Source organism: Hyla sarda, chromosome 9 (assembly GCF_029499605.1).
Source record: "Hyla sarda isolate aHylSar1 chromosome 9, aHylSar1.hap1, whole genome shotgun sequence".
Taxonomy (NCBI): domain Eukaryota; kingdom Metazoa; phylum Chordata; class Amphibia; order Anura; family Hylidae; genus Hyla; species Hyla sarda.
The window spans coordinates 164,758,151-164,777,678 of record NC_079197.1 but is presented as its reverse complement, the minus strand read 5'-3'; the positions used below and the strand labels follow the sequence as shown (position 1 = coordinate 164,777,678).

Genomic DNA, 19,528 nt, shown 5'->3' with positions numbered 1-19,528 from the left:
GATTAATAGAAGCAAATCAGTCCCACCACTACATCTAGTAATTAAATGATACCAATAAATATAAATACACTACATCTGCCAAAGCTGTTGTAAAGCTCCTTAATATTCACATAGTTACAAAGATTTAAAACTAGAAGACAGCAAAATAATAATTAACAATAACAGTAATATTTATTATTATTATTATTATTAGTAGTAGTAGTAGTAGTAGTAGTAGTAGTAGTAGTAATATAACAAAAACACACAGTATCTACCACCACTGTTGAAAAACTCTCTTATGTAGTATATACATATAACAAAGATAAAATCAGAATATAGCAAAATAACCATGTCTAGGAGCTATATATATATAAAGTGAGCAGAATGACTGTGCAGAGTATTCATTATACTGTGACTGTATAATGACTCCCTCTCCACTGTACTGTGTTAGTCTCCACTATAATTATAACATTATTATTATTATTATTACAGTATTATCATTAGATTCACCCAGACGTTTCATATTTGTTTTACTATGATACAATAGATAAAACAATTTATATGCCCAGATTAAAAGGGTCCCCCACCCCATCCCCATGATTTATTATGAGTTAACAATGAGTAAGTTTTTTATTGTTTTTTTTTTTAGTCATCCATATTTTTCTTACCTGTACTGTCAAAAAACGCAAGAAGAAACACAAGAAGGTGAAGCGGTGAAGTCTTCATGATGTCTGGTATTATTGTCCGTCAGTCTCAGCCAAATACTAGTATCTCCTGAAGGTTCTGTGCTGGGGGTTTTATGCTGACGAGGTGACAGCCCATGTGTGTCATTGCTGATAGGTAGAGAGGTGACACCCTATGACACTTTTATCAATTGTTCTATTCAAGAAAAATATTTATACCTTACTTCAAGTGGTTAAGATATGCACCCAGTCTGATCCGGTGACACATTGTGCAGATATGCAATTCATACCAAATAATACGTGAATAAAGCAGAAAAGTGACGTGCTGCACTGAGGCAGATTTACCAGGTATGCTGAGAATACGACATGAGATGGGGTGTGTACGTTGTCTCTAAAATAAGAGTTTTGTGGTGTAAAATGAGCTTGTACAAATAGTGGAAGGATGGTTGCTCAGCAAAACAACATTGACTTCTATAACTCATATATGAAAGAATTTAAATCAACTGGTGCCAGAAAGTTAAACAGATTTGTATATTAAAAATAATAAATGGGGCTCAAGGGTCAAAGATATCTGGTTTAATTGATAAGTATTTATTAATATAAAATGTAAAAAAGAACCAAATAGGGATGTACAGGGCCCTTGTACCTCCCTAATTAATTAAATAACGATAAAATATAATAATCCCAATATAAAAACTAATAACAACTATAAAATTGATATGCAATTTGAGCCTGTAATATCAATATAAAGATCTCCTGATCTTGAGGAACAGCACAGTATAAATGTTCATTCAAAAACTCTTGTTTCCGGAGATCTTCAATATAGAAAAAATAAAATGTAACCGCTACAAGTAATCAATTGATGCGGTAGTGCTGTATCCGTCCAAATCTTGGCAACTAATTTCACCGACACAGTGATACAATGTGGCACTTTGTGAACAGTGGACAGTCATTCAAAATCACTCTTTAAGCATTTCTGCGTATGACATACATCAAAGAAGCCAGTTGGCAATATATTACATATAATGCTCACCACTCCGAAATGTCACGGATCTCCCTTCAGTATAGTCCTGGGGGCCGGCTGTTAAGCGTCTTATGGCCGGTGCCTTGCCTCTATCAGGGATCGTGCTGCTGGAGTCTCGGCCAACTCCTAAAATCGCAGCACTCGGTGGTGGGCACCGTTTGGGGGACTGCAGCGCTGTCAAGCGGAGTCCCTTGGTCTGACCAACTTGAAATGATGGTGGTCTATAGACCTCAAGTCCTTATTGCAGATGGTCCAATTGGCTTCTCACTGGTAGTTATTATATGCGATAAGCAGAGTGAATAACCCGGCGGCGTTCCTCGTGCAAAGTTCGCGCGCTCGGGAGATGGTTCACTGTGATGAATGCCTTGGATCTGGCGAATGATTGCTTATTCTCTCAGGAGAGTGTTCTTTAATAACAGGCTCAATATCGCAATGTCTGAATTGCTGGACGCGTTTCAAAACCTTCCTCGTTTTTTTCTTCAGCAGCGGAACGTTCCGACTTGGAGCATGGGCGGAACTTCGTGAAGTAACCACTGCTGTTTGCTAGTAGCTGGACCCAGCAGGGAAGCAAGAGCGGTGACATCACGAAGCTCCACCCATGCTCCAAATCAACCCTGGAAAGGAAGGTAGAGCGAAAGATAGTGGGAGAACCGGAGCATTGAGCGAGATCAGGTATGTATGGTTGTCATGAGTGTCACCTGCATTGCCTGTTTGTACGACAGGTTCGTGTTGGTGAAACTGAAGACATATTAACTTTAAAGATAGAGATTTTAAGTCAAATTTTTCCAACAGCTCAAAGGGGGGGAGAGGTTGAACCCCTAAGCACAAAGGACAAATCCCATTGAGGAATTGGAAGTAGCATGGTAGGCTTCAGTCTTGATGTACCTTTGAGGCAGAGTTTTGAAAAAAGGAACAATGGGACATTCATGGTAGAGATGCTAAGGCCAGGATTCAGGCCATCCTGTTAGAACTGAAGGAATGATGGGAGAGGAGGATCTAAAACCTTTTCTTGCATGCCACTGAACCAAATTTCAACCAGAGGGACTGGTCAGCCTCCAGGCTGTCAAGTTGAATCTGTGCAAAGACGGGCATAGCCAATTTTTCTGAAACTCATCTGAATGAGTTGGGTGAACCACAACATTTTTGGCCAGACTGGAATGACAGCGATCACTGAGGTCTGGCCTTGCCTGATTTTCAGCAATGCTCTCAGTATTAAGGTAATTGGAGGGAATATGTAGGCCAGCCTGAACCTCCATGGTATGGACAGTGCATCCAATGCCATTAGATTGTCTTCCCAATACAGAAAGCAAACATACTTGACTTTTCTATCACTCTGCCTCTGAAGACAGATACAATGTCATCTGAGTCAAATGCAGAATGAACCCTAGAAACTTTTTGGATGTTGAGAGTTGGATGCTTGATTTCTGCCAGTTTATTGACCAGCCTAAACTTTGGAGACAGGAGCAAGCCAGATGAAGATGTTGGAGGAGGGTGGGATCTACAGATGTCTTTATGAACCAGTCATCCAGATCTGGGACAATTTGAGGCTTTGGAGTCTTATAGCTCTCACCATGGCCACCAACACCTTGGTAAAAGTGTGAGGGGCAGAAGATAAACCAAAGGGAAGAGCTGCAAATTGAAGGTGCTCCAGAGTCCCTTGGAGGTGTACATCGATCCTCAAACATCTCCTGTAAGATAGGCATCCTTTAAGTCTAATGTTACCATAAAATCTCCTGGCTTTGTGATAATTATAACAGATTGATTGGTCTTCATACAAAAAGTTTTTTCCTTATACAGCGATATAGGTAGCACAGGTTGATAATCATCCTCTAATCTACAGTATTGTGGATTTTTGTAACAGAAAGACCAGAGTATATCTTGAACCCCCATTGTGCAAGAGGAACTCCTACCAATGCTTCTATGGAAAGCTTTTCCTGGACCAAGGTCTCCAGAAATTCTTTCCTCACGCAAGTCAGAGGAGCCTGTGACAATAAACTTGTCTGGCGGAGATGACAGAAGAGACACGGAGTATCCGTATGTTACTACATTGAGAAAGATCCTTCATAAAAGCTTGGAAGAAGGACAATGTTCCTCCAACTTGAAAGAATGGGAACTCTGCACTGAGGAGACCTACAGAGGACATGGGAGGGGATACGGACCTGCGACTCCAAGAGTCAGAGGTCCTAGGATTTCGTCTTAGAGGGATGGCGTCGAATGGAACCCCTATGCTGATTGCCAGCACCTTACTGAGGTCTGGACTGGGAGTAGGAGGAACTTCCTCTTCTGGACTGTCTTCCTCTGCCTAGAAAGGACTGATGGAGGGACTTGTCTTTTTTGGTAGCATGACCCTCCATGATCTTTTCCAACTCAGTCCCAAAAAGGCTGACCGGCTCAAGTGGGAGGCTGCAAAAACTGTATTTGGAGGTATTAATTATCAGCCACTCATGGTTCGAGCCATATGGGTCTAAGTCCCGCAGAAGATAGGGTCATAAGCTTAGGCACAAACTTAAGCTGCTGAGTAGCAGCATCACAGAGATATACTAGAGAAATAGACTTGAAGGAGCCAAGAATCTTGTCCCTATGGACTCCAAAATCAATATTCGAGTAGGTCTGCTGCAACTTTTTCCTGACTGATGTTGCAATAGTCAATGAAGGCAAGGCAGAGGCCCTCTGCTCTCCTCTGATCCTTAAAAGAGAAACAGGGATGACCGTGCATATAGACAACTTTGAGATGACCATGTCCACTTAAGGGGGAGTAGAAAAACAAGTGCTCCATAGAGTAGTAATGTAAAATACCCAGTGTGAGATAAGAAAAGAGTCATCTGAAGCCCTCCGGTAAATTACAACAGGTAGAATAGAAAAGAATGGCTTCAATGGAATGATCCAGTTCACATGGCACTGACCAACCAGGACACGGTAGGGAGGATACAAATGGACTTTAATAACCAAGATGCAACGCGTTTCGCTGCACATGCACAGCGAAACGCATTGCATCTTGGTTATTAAAGTCCATTTGTATCCTCCCTACCGTGTCCTGGTAGGTCAGCGCCGTGTGAGCCTGATCTTCCATTGAAGCCCTTCTTTTCTATTATGCCATTTAAGGGGGGGACCCCCATTGGTATATGTGATCCTCCATTACAGAGAACATGGATTTGAGCCTACAAGTGATAACGGGACTCTTCTCATGGTGCTTCCATTCTAATTCCATGGCTTTAATTTACTTTGAAGACCCTAGGCCTCCTTGAGCTGCCGCAGCATCAACAAACATCCTGGTCCCCCGATGGATTTAAACGGGTACTCCGGTGGAAAACTTTTTTTTTAAATCAACTGGTGCCAGAAAGTTAAACTGATTTGTAAATTACTTCTATTAAAAAATCTTAATCCTTCCAATACATTTTATGGGCTGTGTACTACAGAGGAAATGCTTTTTTGGGGGGATTTCTCTGATGTCACGACCACAGTGGTCACTGCTGACCTCTGCTGTCCATTTTAGGAACTGTCCAGAGCTGCATATTTTTGCTATGGGGATTTTCTCCTGCTCTGGTTTCAGGGCTGTGGATTTCAATCTTGGGATCCACGGTAGCTTTAACCCCCAGGTCGAGTCTGGTGTAATTGATACTTTCTGTAAAAGCTTGTCAAAAATGACTTGGAACAGGTCTAAGAAAACTATAGTAGACCCTATGGTTCTAATTTGAGTTAAAAGCAGGCAGCGGCACTTAACCAACTTGTCCGTGACCACAACTTAATCTTAAAACCCGCCGACAAAGGTGAGTCAGTTGTGGTCATGGACTGTTCAAAATACCTTCAGGAAGTAAATCAACAACTAAATGACGGCTGTACGTACCTTGAACTGAGACAGGATCCGAAACATGACATTGCCAGGAAGATTGCTGGTTGCTTAACCAATGCTTTTGAATCAGGTTTGATTGATAAACCATTACTTGACTATCTTACTGTATTGCATCCTACTACTCCTTTCCTGTACATATTGCCAAAAATTCACAAGTCTTTGATAGACCCTCCCGGACGTCCAATCGTTTCCGGGAGGGGTTCTATAACAAGCAATATATCAATCTTCCTGGATCAAATATTAAGGCCATATGCAGAACACTCTTGCTCCTTCATCCGTGACACTGACGATTTTCTGCAGAAGATCAACACTGTCACTATACCTGAAAATGTAATTTTGGCTACACTTGATGTGACCTCTCTGTATACCTCCATTCCACATGATGCTGGAATGGAGGCAGTGCAGAGAGCGATTGTGCCCGACCTTTCGCCAGAGAAATATGACCTAATACTTTCATTACTTAACATCATACTTACCTGTAATTACTTTTCTTTCAATGACAAATTTTATTTACAGTTGACCGGGACCGCCATGGGAACGAATGTGGCACCTACGTATGCTAACGTGTTCATGGCGGCTCTGGAGGGGTGCCACCACTTCAGCCATGTGCTGGGGTGGTGGCGCTACATCGATGACATCTTCCTCTTCTGGACAGGTACAGATTCACAATTGTCACGGATCGGCAGGCTGGAGGTGGATCCTCTGTGTCAGAGAGGGTTTGGCGAGGACCGTGTCGGTGGACCGTTTCTAAGTCGCTACTGGTTTTCACCAGAGCCCGCCGCAAAGCGAGATGGTCTTGCAGCGGCGGTAGCAACCAGGTCGTATCCACCGGCAACGGCTCAACCTCTCTGACTGCTGACATAGGCATGGTACAAGGGATAAGGCAAAAGCAAGGTCGGACGTAGCAGAAGGTCAGGGCAGGCAGCAAGGATCGTAGTCAGGGGCAACGGCAGGAGGTCTGGAACACGGGCTAGGAACAAACAAGGGAACGCTTTCACTAGGCACAAGGGCAACAAGATCCGGCGAGGGAGTGCAGGGGAAGTGAGGTATATATATGGAGTGCACAGGTGAACACACTAATTAGAACCACTGCGCCAATCAGCGGCGCAGTGGCCCTTTAAATCGCAGAGACCCGGCGCGCGCGCGCCCTAGGGAGCGGGGCCGCGCGCGCCGGGACAGGACCGACGGAGAGCGAGTCAGGTACGGGAGCCGGGGTGCGCATCGCGAGCGGGCGCCACCCGCATCGCGAATCGCATCCCGGCTGGAGGCGGTACCGCAGCGCACCCGGTCAGTGGATCTGACCTGGGTGCTGCAGTAGCGAGAGTGTAGCGAGCGCTCCGGGGAGGAGCGGGGACCAGGAGCGCTCGGCGTAACAGTACCCCCCCCCTTGGGTCTCCCCCTCTTCTTAGAGCCTGAGAACCTGAGGACCAAAAACTAAATTTTTCCGTGATGAGGTCCGAGGCACATTAGGAGGGGTTCCGTGCGGTAACGCACGGCACAGTCCAATCTTTCATTGTTAACACAATTGATGTAGAGGGGTCTGGCGAGACTGGTCACAGGGACGTTGAACCTGTTGATAAGAGAGGCCAAAAAAAAATTTCCTGCAGATCCGGAATCCAAGAAGGCCATAGTAGAGAAGGAGAAGGTAGAGGCAGATATCCGCACAGGCACAGTAAGGCGTGGAGAAGCAGAGTTGACATCAAGAACTGTGTCACCTTTGTGCGGAGTCAGGGTACGTCTTTCCAGGCGGGGAGGACGGATAGGACAATCCTTCAGGAAATGTTCGGTACCGGCATAGTACAGGCAAAGATTCTCCATGCGGCGTCGTGTCCTCTCTTGAGGTGTCAAGCGAGACCGGTCAACTTGCATAGCCTCCACGGCGGGAGGCACAGGAACGGATTGCAGAGGACCAGAGGAGAGAGGAACCGGGGGGAAAAAACGCCTCGTGCGAACAAAGTCCATATCCAGGCGGAGCTCCAGACGCCATCCGGAAGAACGCATGTCAATGCGAGTGGCAAGATGAATGAGTTCATGTAGGTTAGCAGGAGTTTCTCGTGCGGCCAGAACATCTTTAATGTTGCTGGATAGGCCTTTTTTAAAGGTCGCGCACAGGACCTCACTATTCCAGGACAACTCGGAAGCAAGAGCACGGAACTGAATGGCGTACTCGCCAACGGAAGAAACACCCTGGGCCAGGTTCAGCAGGGCAGTCTCGGCAGAAGAAGCTCGGGCAGGCTCCTCGAAGACACCACGGACCTCAGCGAAGAAGGACTGGACTGTGGCTGTGGCAGGATCATTGCGGTCCCAGAGCGGTGTGGCCCAAGACAAGGCCTTTCCAGAAAGGAGACCACGGCAGAGTCTAGAGTCCCCATCAAATTTGTCCGGCAGGGACAAGCAGGGGTTAGGAGCGGCCGGTTGCTGCGGAGGAGTTGCAGGAGCCGGCGGAGGAGATGGTTGTTGCAGCTGTAGCTGTGACTGAAATTGTGACTGAAGCTGCTGTATCTGTGACTGAAGTTGCAGTGTCACGGGGGTCAAGTAAGCCAGCTGGTGATTTCGTTGGGTGATCTTTAGGGCTTGCTGGGCGATCACCGTGGAAATGTCGGCAAAACTTGACAGCGGCACCTCAGCGGAATCCATGGCCGGATCTACTGTCACGGATCGGCAGGCTGGAGGTGGATCCTCTGTGTCAGAGAGGGTTTGGCGAGGACCGTGTCGGTGGACCGTTTCTAAGTCGCTACTGGTTTTCACCAGAGCCCGCCGCAAAGCAAGATGGTCTTGCAGCGGCGGTAGCAACCAGGTCGTATCCACCGGCAACGGCTCAACCTCTCTGACTGCTGAGATAGGCATGGTACAAGGGAAAAGGCAAAAGCAAGGTCGGACGTAGCAGAAGGTCAGGGCAGGCAGCAAGGATCGTAGTCAGGGGCAACGGCAGGAGGTCTGGAACACGGGCTAGGAACAAACAAGGGAACGCTTTCACTAGGCACAAGGGCAACAAGATCCGGCGAGGGAGTGCAGGGGAAGTGAGGTATATATATGGAGTGCACAGGTGAACACACTAATTAGAACCACTGCGCCAATCAGCGGCGCAGTGGCCCTTTAAATCACAGAGACCTGGCGCACGCACGCCCTAGGGAGCGGGGCCGCGCGCGCCGGGACAGGACCGACGGAGAGCGAGTCAGGTACGGGAGCCGGGGTGCGCATCGCGAGCGGGCGCCACCCGCATCGCGAATCGCATCCCGGCTGGAGGCGGTACCGCAGCGCACCCGGTCAGTGGATCTGACCGGGGCGCTGCAGTAACGAGGATGAGGCGAGCGCTCCGGGGAGGAACGGGGACCCGGAGCGCTCGGCGTAACAACAATTACTTGATTTCTCCACTTTTCTTAACAGTATTCATGAGCACATTAAATTTACGTTATCTTTTTCCACCACATCTATAAATTTTTTGTATACACTGGTCGTGGTCGATGGCGGAAGGTTGGTCACAGATCTATACAACAAGCCAACGGATTCAAACTCAGTTCTAAGGTACGACAGTCATCATCCCCGCCCCATGATCCGGTCCCTCCCCTGCAGCCAGATGACTAGAGTACATCGGGTCGTCGGACTGGAGGAGAGGATAAAACCGGCTCTCAGTAAGATGTCATCTAACTTCTCTAAAAGAGGTTATCCATCAGCATTATTAAAAGAAAGTGCATTATAAAAACAAAAAGCGCTTGCTCTCAAACGTGATACCCTGATTTCCTCTACAGAAAAAGTTGCTAAACCACCTCGTATCAGTTTTATTTCTACTTACAATACAGCTTCAAACAACATTGCTAGAATTATCAGAAAACACTGGTCTATTGTGCAAAAATGTTACACCAATATCCCCGAATTCCAAATTCCCCCCTTGATGTCATGCCGCAGATCTCCCAACTTGCACGACAAGTTGGTTAAAGCGGATGTGTCTGGTAATAAGGGTGACCGAAAGAAATATCTTACAGTGGCACAAAAGGGGTCCTTTCCATGCAGGACATGTATATATTGTCCTCGCATGGATAAGGGGCCGGTTTTCTGCCACCCGAGAACTAAGAAAGAGTACAAACTAAAATTCTATCTAACATGTAAATCGAGCTATGTAATATATGTTTTGACCTGTCCTTGCAGACTATTATATGTTGGAGAGACGACATTGGATTTCCAGACCCGCCTCAATCAACACTGGTACTCCATACGTAAAGGACATATGGACCTACCGGTGTCGAAACATTCATTGAGGCGGGTCACACGGAATCCGATTTAAGATACACATTAATCGATCATGTTCCCAGTACCAAAAAAAGGCGGCGAGAGGGAAAATCGCCTCAAAAGGCGAGAACTTTATTAGATTTACGAGTTAGGCTCCCTGCGACCATTGGGTCTTAATATTGACTTTACTGTTACCCCAGCCATCTACAACACATGATTGTCACCTCGGATAGTGGATATCAGTTATAAATGTCTAAAATTACTAAATGTATATTATTCGTATCAGTAATTTTTGTTTCTCTTGCCTTTTAGATCGATTTTAACTTTTTGAGAACCACTGTGATGACTCTCCGGGCTATATTAATATTTGCTTTATGATATTTGAATCACTACTGTATTAATATACTTTTTTTTAATGTAATAAACACTATTGCCCTTTACTGAGATTCAGACATTTGTTGGGGTTTTATATTGAGTTATGTGTGTCCCAGTACATAAGTATGTGCTGGTCCACACATTAGCTCTATTCGGAATGATTTATTGTTATGTAGTGTAGCAATTGCATAATACACATATATGTACACCACACAGGGTGGTACACATTTGACACAATACATATTTTTCACAATTTCACATTCTTTGGAAATTTCGTGGATATAGCTATGCACATGTGTGCGCTACACATTTTGTGGGGCACGCATGGACATAAATATATCACATAATTTATTATTTATTTACATTTATTTATTTATTTTTATTTAATTTCCATTTTAATTTTATGTTCTTTTCACACGGCATGGCAAATAAATTTTGCCATCCAACACAGTTCTATATTTATTTTTACTCTTTATTTTATTCTACTATATATTTTTTATATTTTTTTATATTATTTTCTTGTATTTCATACACTTACCCATTCACTCATTATACACTTACTTCTATTAAGTATATTACTCTTTTCATTTCTTATTCCTTTTTTGCTCCACACCTACTGTATTCACTTACTTACACATCCATATATATCTACAGGAGTATTTTTGCCAACCCCACTCCCTTACTTAAGATGTCCGCCCGGGACCCGTGCTGTTATTGCGCACGCGTCTATCCCAGATACAGTGCTGGGACTCACGCTGTGCTTGCGCATGCGCCGGTCCGGAATGCACATGCGTCATATGACTAAATGACGGAGACACGTCAATCATGTGACACCTGTGCCATGAGAGCGCAGGGGTCACGTGATTTTGGCGTCCGGAAGCCGCTATGGCGGCAGTGATCAATGCATATACTCTATACTGAAGATGAAATTTGACTATGGTGAGTCACGACAGCCCGCCCCCTCAATAATGTTTTTAATTATTACACCTGCACTGCAATTAACTAAATATGGGTTTATATAGTATATACATGCACTGATGTTTATCATTTGTATTTTAATGACTATCTGCACATCATTTTTAACACTATATATGATTGGTATTTATTTTATCACTATGTTTTATATGAATTTTGATAATTTTTTTTTATAATTATGGATTGATTGTAATTGAAGCACACTTGATTGTTGACCTGATATATTGTCACTCTGATGTTATGCTTGAGAAAGGCAGTGTGATACTGCCGAAACGTTGTATCTTGATATGGGACATTAAACCGCACTTGATTTGAATACTACCTGGTGTGCTGCCTAATACCTATTCTGGATATTGACTATACAGTCTGCAACTGGGACTGTTGATCTTGGCTTGCACCCACTCACTGTGGGACTACTCCGGTTGTGCTGTCTTCGCATTTCCTTCTGTGTATCTATCTATCTATCTCATATCTATCTACCTGATATATATCTATATCATATCTATCTATCTCATATCTATCTGTTTCATATCTATCCATCTATCTATCTCATATCTATCTACTTGACATATATCTATCTATCTCATATCTATCTATCTATCTCATATCTATCTATCTATCTATCTACCTGATATCTATCTATCTCATATCTATCTATCTATCAATGTACTGTCTATGAGAGCACCAGAGATATCTAAGTACATTGCTCGTGTATCTCTGGCTCTCTTATAAAGAATGCATGGAGTATGAGCTGACATGCCGCTCCATGCACAGGGAGATCAAGGGGGGGGGGGGGGGGGGTCAGCAGCTCGTCCCCATGCAGTCAGACACTTATCCCACTTATCCCCTATTGTGCAAATAAGAGATACATTTTAAAGTAGTGGAGTACCCTATTAAAAATTTCTTTCCCATAAGAGCAGTGGTCTGCTCTACAAACTGTGGACCTCCAGCTGTTGCAAAACTACAACTCTGTGTCCAGAAAGTCACTGGCCATTTGTAACATCTAGAGGTCCACAGTTTGGAGACCACTGTTATAGACAGTCTACCTGTTTGCGTATCTGCTCTATGTGGGCTGTGCAAAGTTTAACCCTACTGTATCCCTTATGGTATAATAAGGATATATATATATATATATATATATATATATATATATATACAACCAAGCCACTACAGAATAAAAAACGCTATACTCCTACAGTATTAATGGGACATTTATGGTGCCTAATAGGGTAGTAGAACCTATAAAGTATCATTGGCAAAGTAGCAAAATAGGGGGTGAGGTAATCTAGTCCATATAACTTTTGATTTTTTTTTTAGAGAGTAAAGGGAGGGCACAGAGTACAGCACAGTGTGGTGCAGGCCTTGTATGATAAGTGTGGAGGTGAAAGTAAGAGGGTAGATTACCATAAGGGCATAGGACAGGGTCTGGGCGTAATGGGAGGGACCAGTAAAGGTGGGATATGGGGATAACATAGGTCACTTAACAGGCCTAGGGAGGAACAGGAAGAGGTGGAGCTCTGTTCTTCCCACGAGGACCACAAGCAGGGACCGGAGGATCGTGACATCATGCCCCACCCCCTTAATGCAAGTCTACAGGAGGGGGCGTGGCAGCCACCACGCCCTCTCCCATAGACTTGCATTAAGGGGTGGGGCATGATGTCACGAAGGGGTGGGGTCGTGACATCCCCCTCCATAGACTTGCATTAAGGGGGTGGCCACCCTAACAATTGGGACAGTGTTGGTGGAAAGAAGGGGCTTCAGATGCTACAGTCTGTCCTGACAATCTGACAGTAGGGAGATCTTGCAGGAGTCTTCTAAAGTTGGAAATTTTCTGAGTTAAATAGTTCTTACATATTCTGAGTTAAGTACTTATTCCTGTGACCAGGAGATAAGTGTCAGATCAGAGAGGGGACTAACAAATGGGACCTCCAACAATCTCCAAAACGAGGCTCTGACTACTTTGTTTTGAATGGAGTGGCGACTTGCGTATGCAGGACACCACTCCATTTATTGTCTATGGAGCTGCAGAAGAGAACTGAGGACTGTGCTGTTTAAAACAAAGGAGATTGTGGGGGGATCCCAGTGTTTAGGCCCCCCACACTTTTCCCATTGATAGGGGTTACGTAAATTTAACTCAGACTATTCCATAAAGAGTGTTGCCTCCACTGGGTTAGGTCCCTGGAGGCTATAGTGTATGGCATGCAGTGTCATGGACAAATGTGTCACCCCGAGTCAGCATGGTGTGCCTGGGGACTTTACCTCCGCTGCTTAGTAGGTGCCCTGCTAGACTTTCCAAGCGTTTGCACCTTGTTGACATGTTCATATGTTTATATACAGATATCTTATATGTCGTGTTATTTTAATAACACTTAGAGGCTCATGTGGCCATTCATTCCAATAATAACAGCTTGTAGAATGGTTTCATTACGGATGGGAAAAAGTATTGGTAGGTTGGGGGATGTAGCAGTTACACGGCTGTTATAGACTCAGCAATACCCTACTTAAAGGGATACTCCGCCACTAGACATATTATCCCCTATCCAAAGGATAGGGGATAAGATGTCTGATCGTGGGGGTCCCGCTACTGGGAACCCCCGCGATCTCTCCGGCAGCACCCTCTGTCATCTGGTGCACGGACCAAACTTTGCTCTGTGCCTGATCACTGGCGATGCAGGGGCCAGAGGATCGTGATGTCACGGCCTGCCCCCTTGCGATATCACGCCCCACCCCCTTAATGCAAGTCTATGGGAGGGGGCATCACGGCCCCACCCTCTCGTGATGTCATGCCTCACCCCCATAATTCAAGTCAATGGGAGGGGGCGTGGTGATTGTCACACCCCCTCCCATAGACTTGCATTAAGGGGGTGGGGTGTGATGTCACGATCCTCCGGCCCCTGCATCGCCAGTCATCAGGAACGGAGCGGTTTGCTCGGTGCACCAGATGATAGGGGGGCTGCAGGAGAGATCGTGGGGGTTCTCAGTGGCGGGACCTCCATGATCAGACATCTTATCCCCTATCCTTTGGATAGGGGATAAGATGTCTAGGGGCAGAGTACCCCTTTAAGGATCCATGTCTATGTTAGTCTAGATACCTTCTAGATCATAAAATAGATCCCTATACTCATTCTGATCTTTCTTAAACTACGTTACAAGCTCAATAATCTTCAGTGATACTGCACCCATGTCCTTAGTTACTTTGGCTGCCCTCCTCCTGCACCTGCTTATATTAAGCTATTTCCTTCTTATACGCTGGTGCCAGAATTACAGTATCCACATACAAAGTGACAAGTGGTTTGTTTGCGTAAGGATAATGCTATATTCTTGTCATGAGTATTTATAGAATGCATTCTGTGATAAACTTTGTCTTGGCAGCAGCTCCCTGACATTGATTGCTCAAGTGAAAACGTTACAGTCATTTCTAAAAGCTTTAAAACTGAAAAGGTTTTTTTTATCGGTCAGGGTCTCAATGCTGAGATCCCTACCGATCCCTAAATATAGCCAAGAGATGCTATATCACTCCCTGGCTGGGCACTCGCTCCAACACTCTGCGGGAGAGAAGCTCCTTAGACAATAATGGAATCTATCTCCTGCTACCAATTGGTTTGAGCGTCAAGTCCAGAAGAGAAGTGTGCTTCCGTGCCGTGCTTCCGTGCCTCCACCTATACTTAGGGATTGGTAAGCCGTTTCAGCATTGAGACCTCAGCCAATAAAAAACTGTCTGTCTGCCTTACATATCAAAAGTTTTTAGAATGCAGGAGAATACAGATGTGGGAGGTGGAAATCCAGGCAGGAGTTTCTATTTCCTTCCAGTAAAGATCCGACTGTGGCACTGTAGAGCTACACCGGTGTGATGACACAGGAGTCGGGTGTAAAGTAGTAGTACTTTTTATTGGAAATCATAAAAAGTGACATACAGGGTTGTACTACACGTTTCAGAGGGGCTCCCCCCATCCTCAGGTCCAGTACCAGCTAAGTACACAGCTAAGCTCCGCCCCCAACATGTGATGGTGACATCATCACAGGTCCTACATCTCCAGCATCTAGCAGTCCGGGCCAGGGGAGGAGACGGAGGGAGGGAAAAAGCAAAGAAACACCGTTCCTGTGCATTCCTGCAGGACTCGAGCCCTGCCTACAAGCATATACAGACAATCTATATACATATATTTTTTGGTCATTTAGTATAAATTTAGAAAAATACTTATAAATGCATCTGTTATGTAGCCCCTGGTAACATAGAACCCATACCAAGTTGGCTTCATCTCGAATTTACTGAGAAAGAGATTATATCAAACATGTAACAAGTTCTTCTGTTCCGGTGGGGGTGGGGGGTTGTGTCGACCACTGCTAAAATGGTGCCTCATAATCTCTCCAATGTGTCATTCTTATCTCTGATGTGGTCACCAGATCTTATTCTTAAGGATGATGATGGAAAAAACAACATAATAGAAGCAGCTTTATTTTTGTGCATATAAATAGTCAATAATATAAATATTGTCAATAAATAGAACTTTTTAGTAAATACACAAATATACAAGTGATGCTCCTCATGTTTATCATGGGGACTCAGTGGTTAGTATTGTTGCCTTTAAGGATAAATATGCCTTTAAATATTTTTTCTTCATACATTCTTTAGTCTTTATATAGGAGGAGACATCACAAAGACTTTACATCATCCCCATATACACAGTTGACTGGGACCAGTCGTTGTGTATTTCTATGGGCCCAATAGGGAATTGTCTGTAGTCTTGGGAGCGTCCTCTCATACAGCTGATGGTCTTCTTTAATAGTACCTCAGTCGTATTCCTCTTTCCAGGTCTGTTGGTATGGATGGTCTTCTCTAATAGTACCTCAATCGTATTCCTCTTTTCAGGTCTGTTGGTATGGATGGTCTTCCCTAATAGTACCTCAGTCATATTCCTCTTTCCAGGTCTGTTGGTATGGATGGTCTTCTTTAATAGTACCTCAGTCGTACTCCTCTTACCAGGTCTGTTGGTATGGATGGTCTTCTCTAATAGTAGCTCAGTCATATTCCTCTTTCCAGGTCTGTTGGTATGGATAGTCTTCTCTAATAGTACCTCAGTCGTATTCCTCTTTCCAGTTCTTTTGGTATGGATGGTCTTCTCTAATAGTACCTCAGTCGTACTCCTCTTTCCAGGTCTGTTGGTATGGATGGTCTTCTCTAATATTACCTCAGTCGTACTCCTCTTTCCAGGTCTGTTGGTATGGATGGTCTTCTCTAATAGTACCTCAGTCGTACTCCTCTTTCCAGGTCTGTTGGTATGGATGGTCTTGCAGAATTGAACCAACGATAATGAGTGAAATATCTCGGAGTGCTGGTTATCGCAACTGCGGCAGTAGAACGAAAACAAGCCAATATCTGCAAGAATAAGGAAGTAACATCGGAAGTCAATTAAGTAAGATAAAGATACAAATGGGCTCCGTACTATTAAAGGATAGTGTTGAGTGCTATATATTTGCAATTACAAATATTCATAATTTTTCCCCCCCCACAGAACACATCACAGTGATCTCCTCTCTCTCTGCTTCCAGCTTGTGGTCTAAAGAAGGCTCCTATACTATTTACTGTTTTAGAGTGGAATGCGAATATTCGCAAATATTAGATTGGTAGATAGATAGTGACGATATTCGCGAATATGACATGGTAATATTCAAAATGAAAAATGTCATAGACCCATAAACACTTCTGTATAGACCAAGAATATTAGGAGACAGATAGATAGATATGAGATAGATAGATGGATAGATAGATAGTTAAGATAGATAGATAGATTGATGGATAGACAATATAGATAGATAAGTAGATAGTTATCCGCATGGGCTTACGCAAAGCGAAAATAACCGTGAATATATCGAATATGCGAAAAAGTGAAGTACAGGAGAAGTGCAGTGAAAAATAACTTATCCCCTATCAAAAGGATAGGGGAAGAGTTAGAGATCACGGGGTGTCCAACCGCTAGAATCCCCCGCGATCTCCTGAATGGGTCCCCGACAGTCAGAAGTGGCCGTTTCAACCCCTGCAGGAAGCCAAGGCCGACACGCCCAATCCATGTATCTCTATGGGATACATAGAGGGGGCGTGTCGGCTGCTGCTCTATGTGGGGGTTGGCACACCCCTTCCAGCAGACTGCTGAGGCCCAGTTCATGGTGAGTCCCAGAGGTCAGACCCGCTGCGATCTATAACTTATCCCCTATCCTTTGGATAGGCGATAAGTTATGTTTACAGAAAAAAAATTTTCTTTCAGCTCACCTCCGCCACAGTCTGCACCGACTTCAAGCCTGGCCTGGCTTCATACGTGTCAGCAATTGAAGAAAGGAATAGTCCAGCAGTACCTTTAAAATGTTGAATTTTATTCTTTCCTTTAAAATGAAGAGCACACTCCAAACACCATCACCATGCCGGAAGGCAACTCACATGGACGCGTTTCGAACGCATGTGCGTTCTTGATCATCGCGTTGGTGATCAAGAACGCGCATACGTTCGAAACGCGTCCATGGGAGTTGCCTGCCGGCATGGTGATAGTGTTTGGAGTGTGCTCTTCATTTTAAAGGAAAGAATAAAATTCAACATTTTAAAGGTACTGCTGGACTATTCCTTTCTTCAATTGCTGATAAGTTATATTTCACTGCACTATTCCTTTAAAATACTCTCCACTGTCTACTGAAGTGTTTTCATTGTTCCTAAGCTAGGTACAGGACCCACTTGGGACATAGCATGTACCCCCTAGGATACACATACCCAAGAATTAGAAACTGGGTACTAGATCACATGTAATGGGCTACATTCATTTGTATCTATGCATCATAATTATCAATTGCTTTACACAACGGTGAGGGACGTTTTTGCTAAACCGTGAATGGCTACAACTTGTAGGCCACTTGTCCTGCCTAGAGTCCTTTTGTTGCGGATGTCTACCATCTAAGTGCTACATGGACTGGCTTTCCAAAGAAATGTACTTACTCCACACAGCAATCCTGCTAGTAAGATAACACCCAAGACAGCAACCAGTCCTAGAAGAATGATTCCCCAGTATGAGACTGCAAAGAGAACGGAAATAAATGTAGGCATAAGACAAATATTGACAAGTTTCAGTCTATATATGAATCAACTGATCAAGTACAATTGACTTTCACACAAGAAATCAATCAAAAATATTCAACCCTCATTGCAAGTTAAAGGGGTACACCGCTGCTCAGCGTTTGGAACAAACTGTTCCAAATGCTGGAGCCGGGAGCTTGTGATGTCATAACCCCGCCCATCATGATGTCATGCCCCACCCCCTCAATGCAAGTCTATGGGAGGGGGCGTGACAGCCATCACGCCGCCTCCCATAGACTTGCATTGAAGGGGTGGGGTGTGACGTCACAAGGGGCGGGGCTATGACTGAGTATTCCAGATTTGTAAATTACTTCTATTAAAAAATCTTAATCCTTCCAATAATTATCAGCTGCTGAAGTTGAGTTGTTCTTTTTCGGTCTGGAAACAGTGCTCTCTGACATCTCTGCTTGTCACGGGAACTGCAAAGAGTAGAAGAGGTTTGCTTTGGGGATTTGCTTCTACTCTGGACAGTTCCCGAGACAGGTGTCATCAGAGAGCACTTAGACAGAACAGAACAACTCAACTTCAGCAGCGCATAAGTACTGAAAGGATTAAGATTTTTTTAAATAGAAGTAATTTACAAATCTGTTTAACTTTCTGGAGCCAGTTAAAAAAAAAAGTTTTTTTCTGGATAACCCCTTTAACTCCGCTCCCTCATAGCTCTGATATTGGGGCACCCTACCCAAGGCCTGTGACACTGTTTTTCCTCAAGCTGCAGAGCATAGCACCTACTGCTGGGGGAACAGCAGCGCTCACCAATCTCTAGCCGAGGCAGGACACTATTGCGACCAGTCATTGGTGGACCGATGATGTAAAGTCACATCTACAGCTCTGGGCGGCTCTGTTAAAGCAGATTGTAAGCAGAGACCGGCTGGAGGCGGGGCACCCGAATACTGGAGCTACGAGGGAATGGAGGGAGGTGAATTAAGGTGTTTATTATTTTTGCAGGCAACCAGGGAACAAAAGTAAATTGACTTTTTCCACTTGTTAACCCTTTTAAACATGTTAAGGTTTATTATAGTTTATTTCTAGAATTATATTTATTACTAGTGTACAGTATTTACTTTTAGATGGGTCAGAGGTTGTTTGGGTGGAGATGACCGTACTCAGGGTTGATGTTCCTCCATTCTGGGCTGTAGAAATAAAAGTAATGCGTTATGTTTTAGGATACAATAACGCTGACTCTTAACAACCAATAATTTAAAGGGGTACTCCGCCCCTTGACATCTTATCCCCTATTCAAAGGATAAGGGTTAAGATGTCTGATCGTGGGGGTCCCGCCACTGCGGACTTCCGCG

The 19,528-nt window shown here is 44.4% G+C and overlaps 1 protein-coding gene across 1 annotated transcript in view; it reads right to left on the bottom strand.

Annotated features, from left to right (window-relative positions):
* The window catches only part of LOC130291985 (serine-rich adhesin for platelets-like), a 42,211-nt gene that overhangs the window by 6,868 nt on the left and 15,815 nt on the right, over positions 1–19,528 (bottom strand). Inside the window, exons 3-8 of the mRNA XM_056541417.1 lie at positions 19,295–19,363; positions 18,093–18,169; positions 16,359–16,490; positions 15,904–16,317; positions 3,189–3,374; positions 2,874–3,025 (exon numbers count right to left, since the gene is read on the bottom strand). Coding sequence (XP_056397392.1) covers positions 2,874–3,025; positions 3,189–3,374; positions 15,904–16,317; positions 16,359–16,490; positions 18,093–18,169; positions 19,295–19,363 — 1,030 coding nt within the window. The remainder of the gene's footprint in view (positions 1–2,873; positions 3,026–3,188; positions 3,375–15,903; positions 16,318–16,358; positions 16,491–18,092; positions 18,170–19,294; positions 19,364–19,528) is intronic.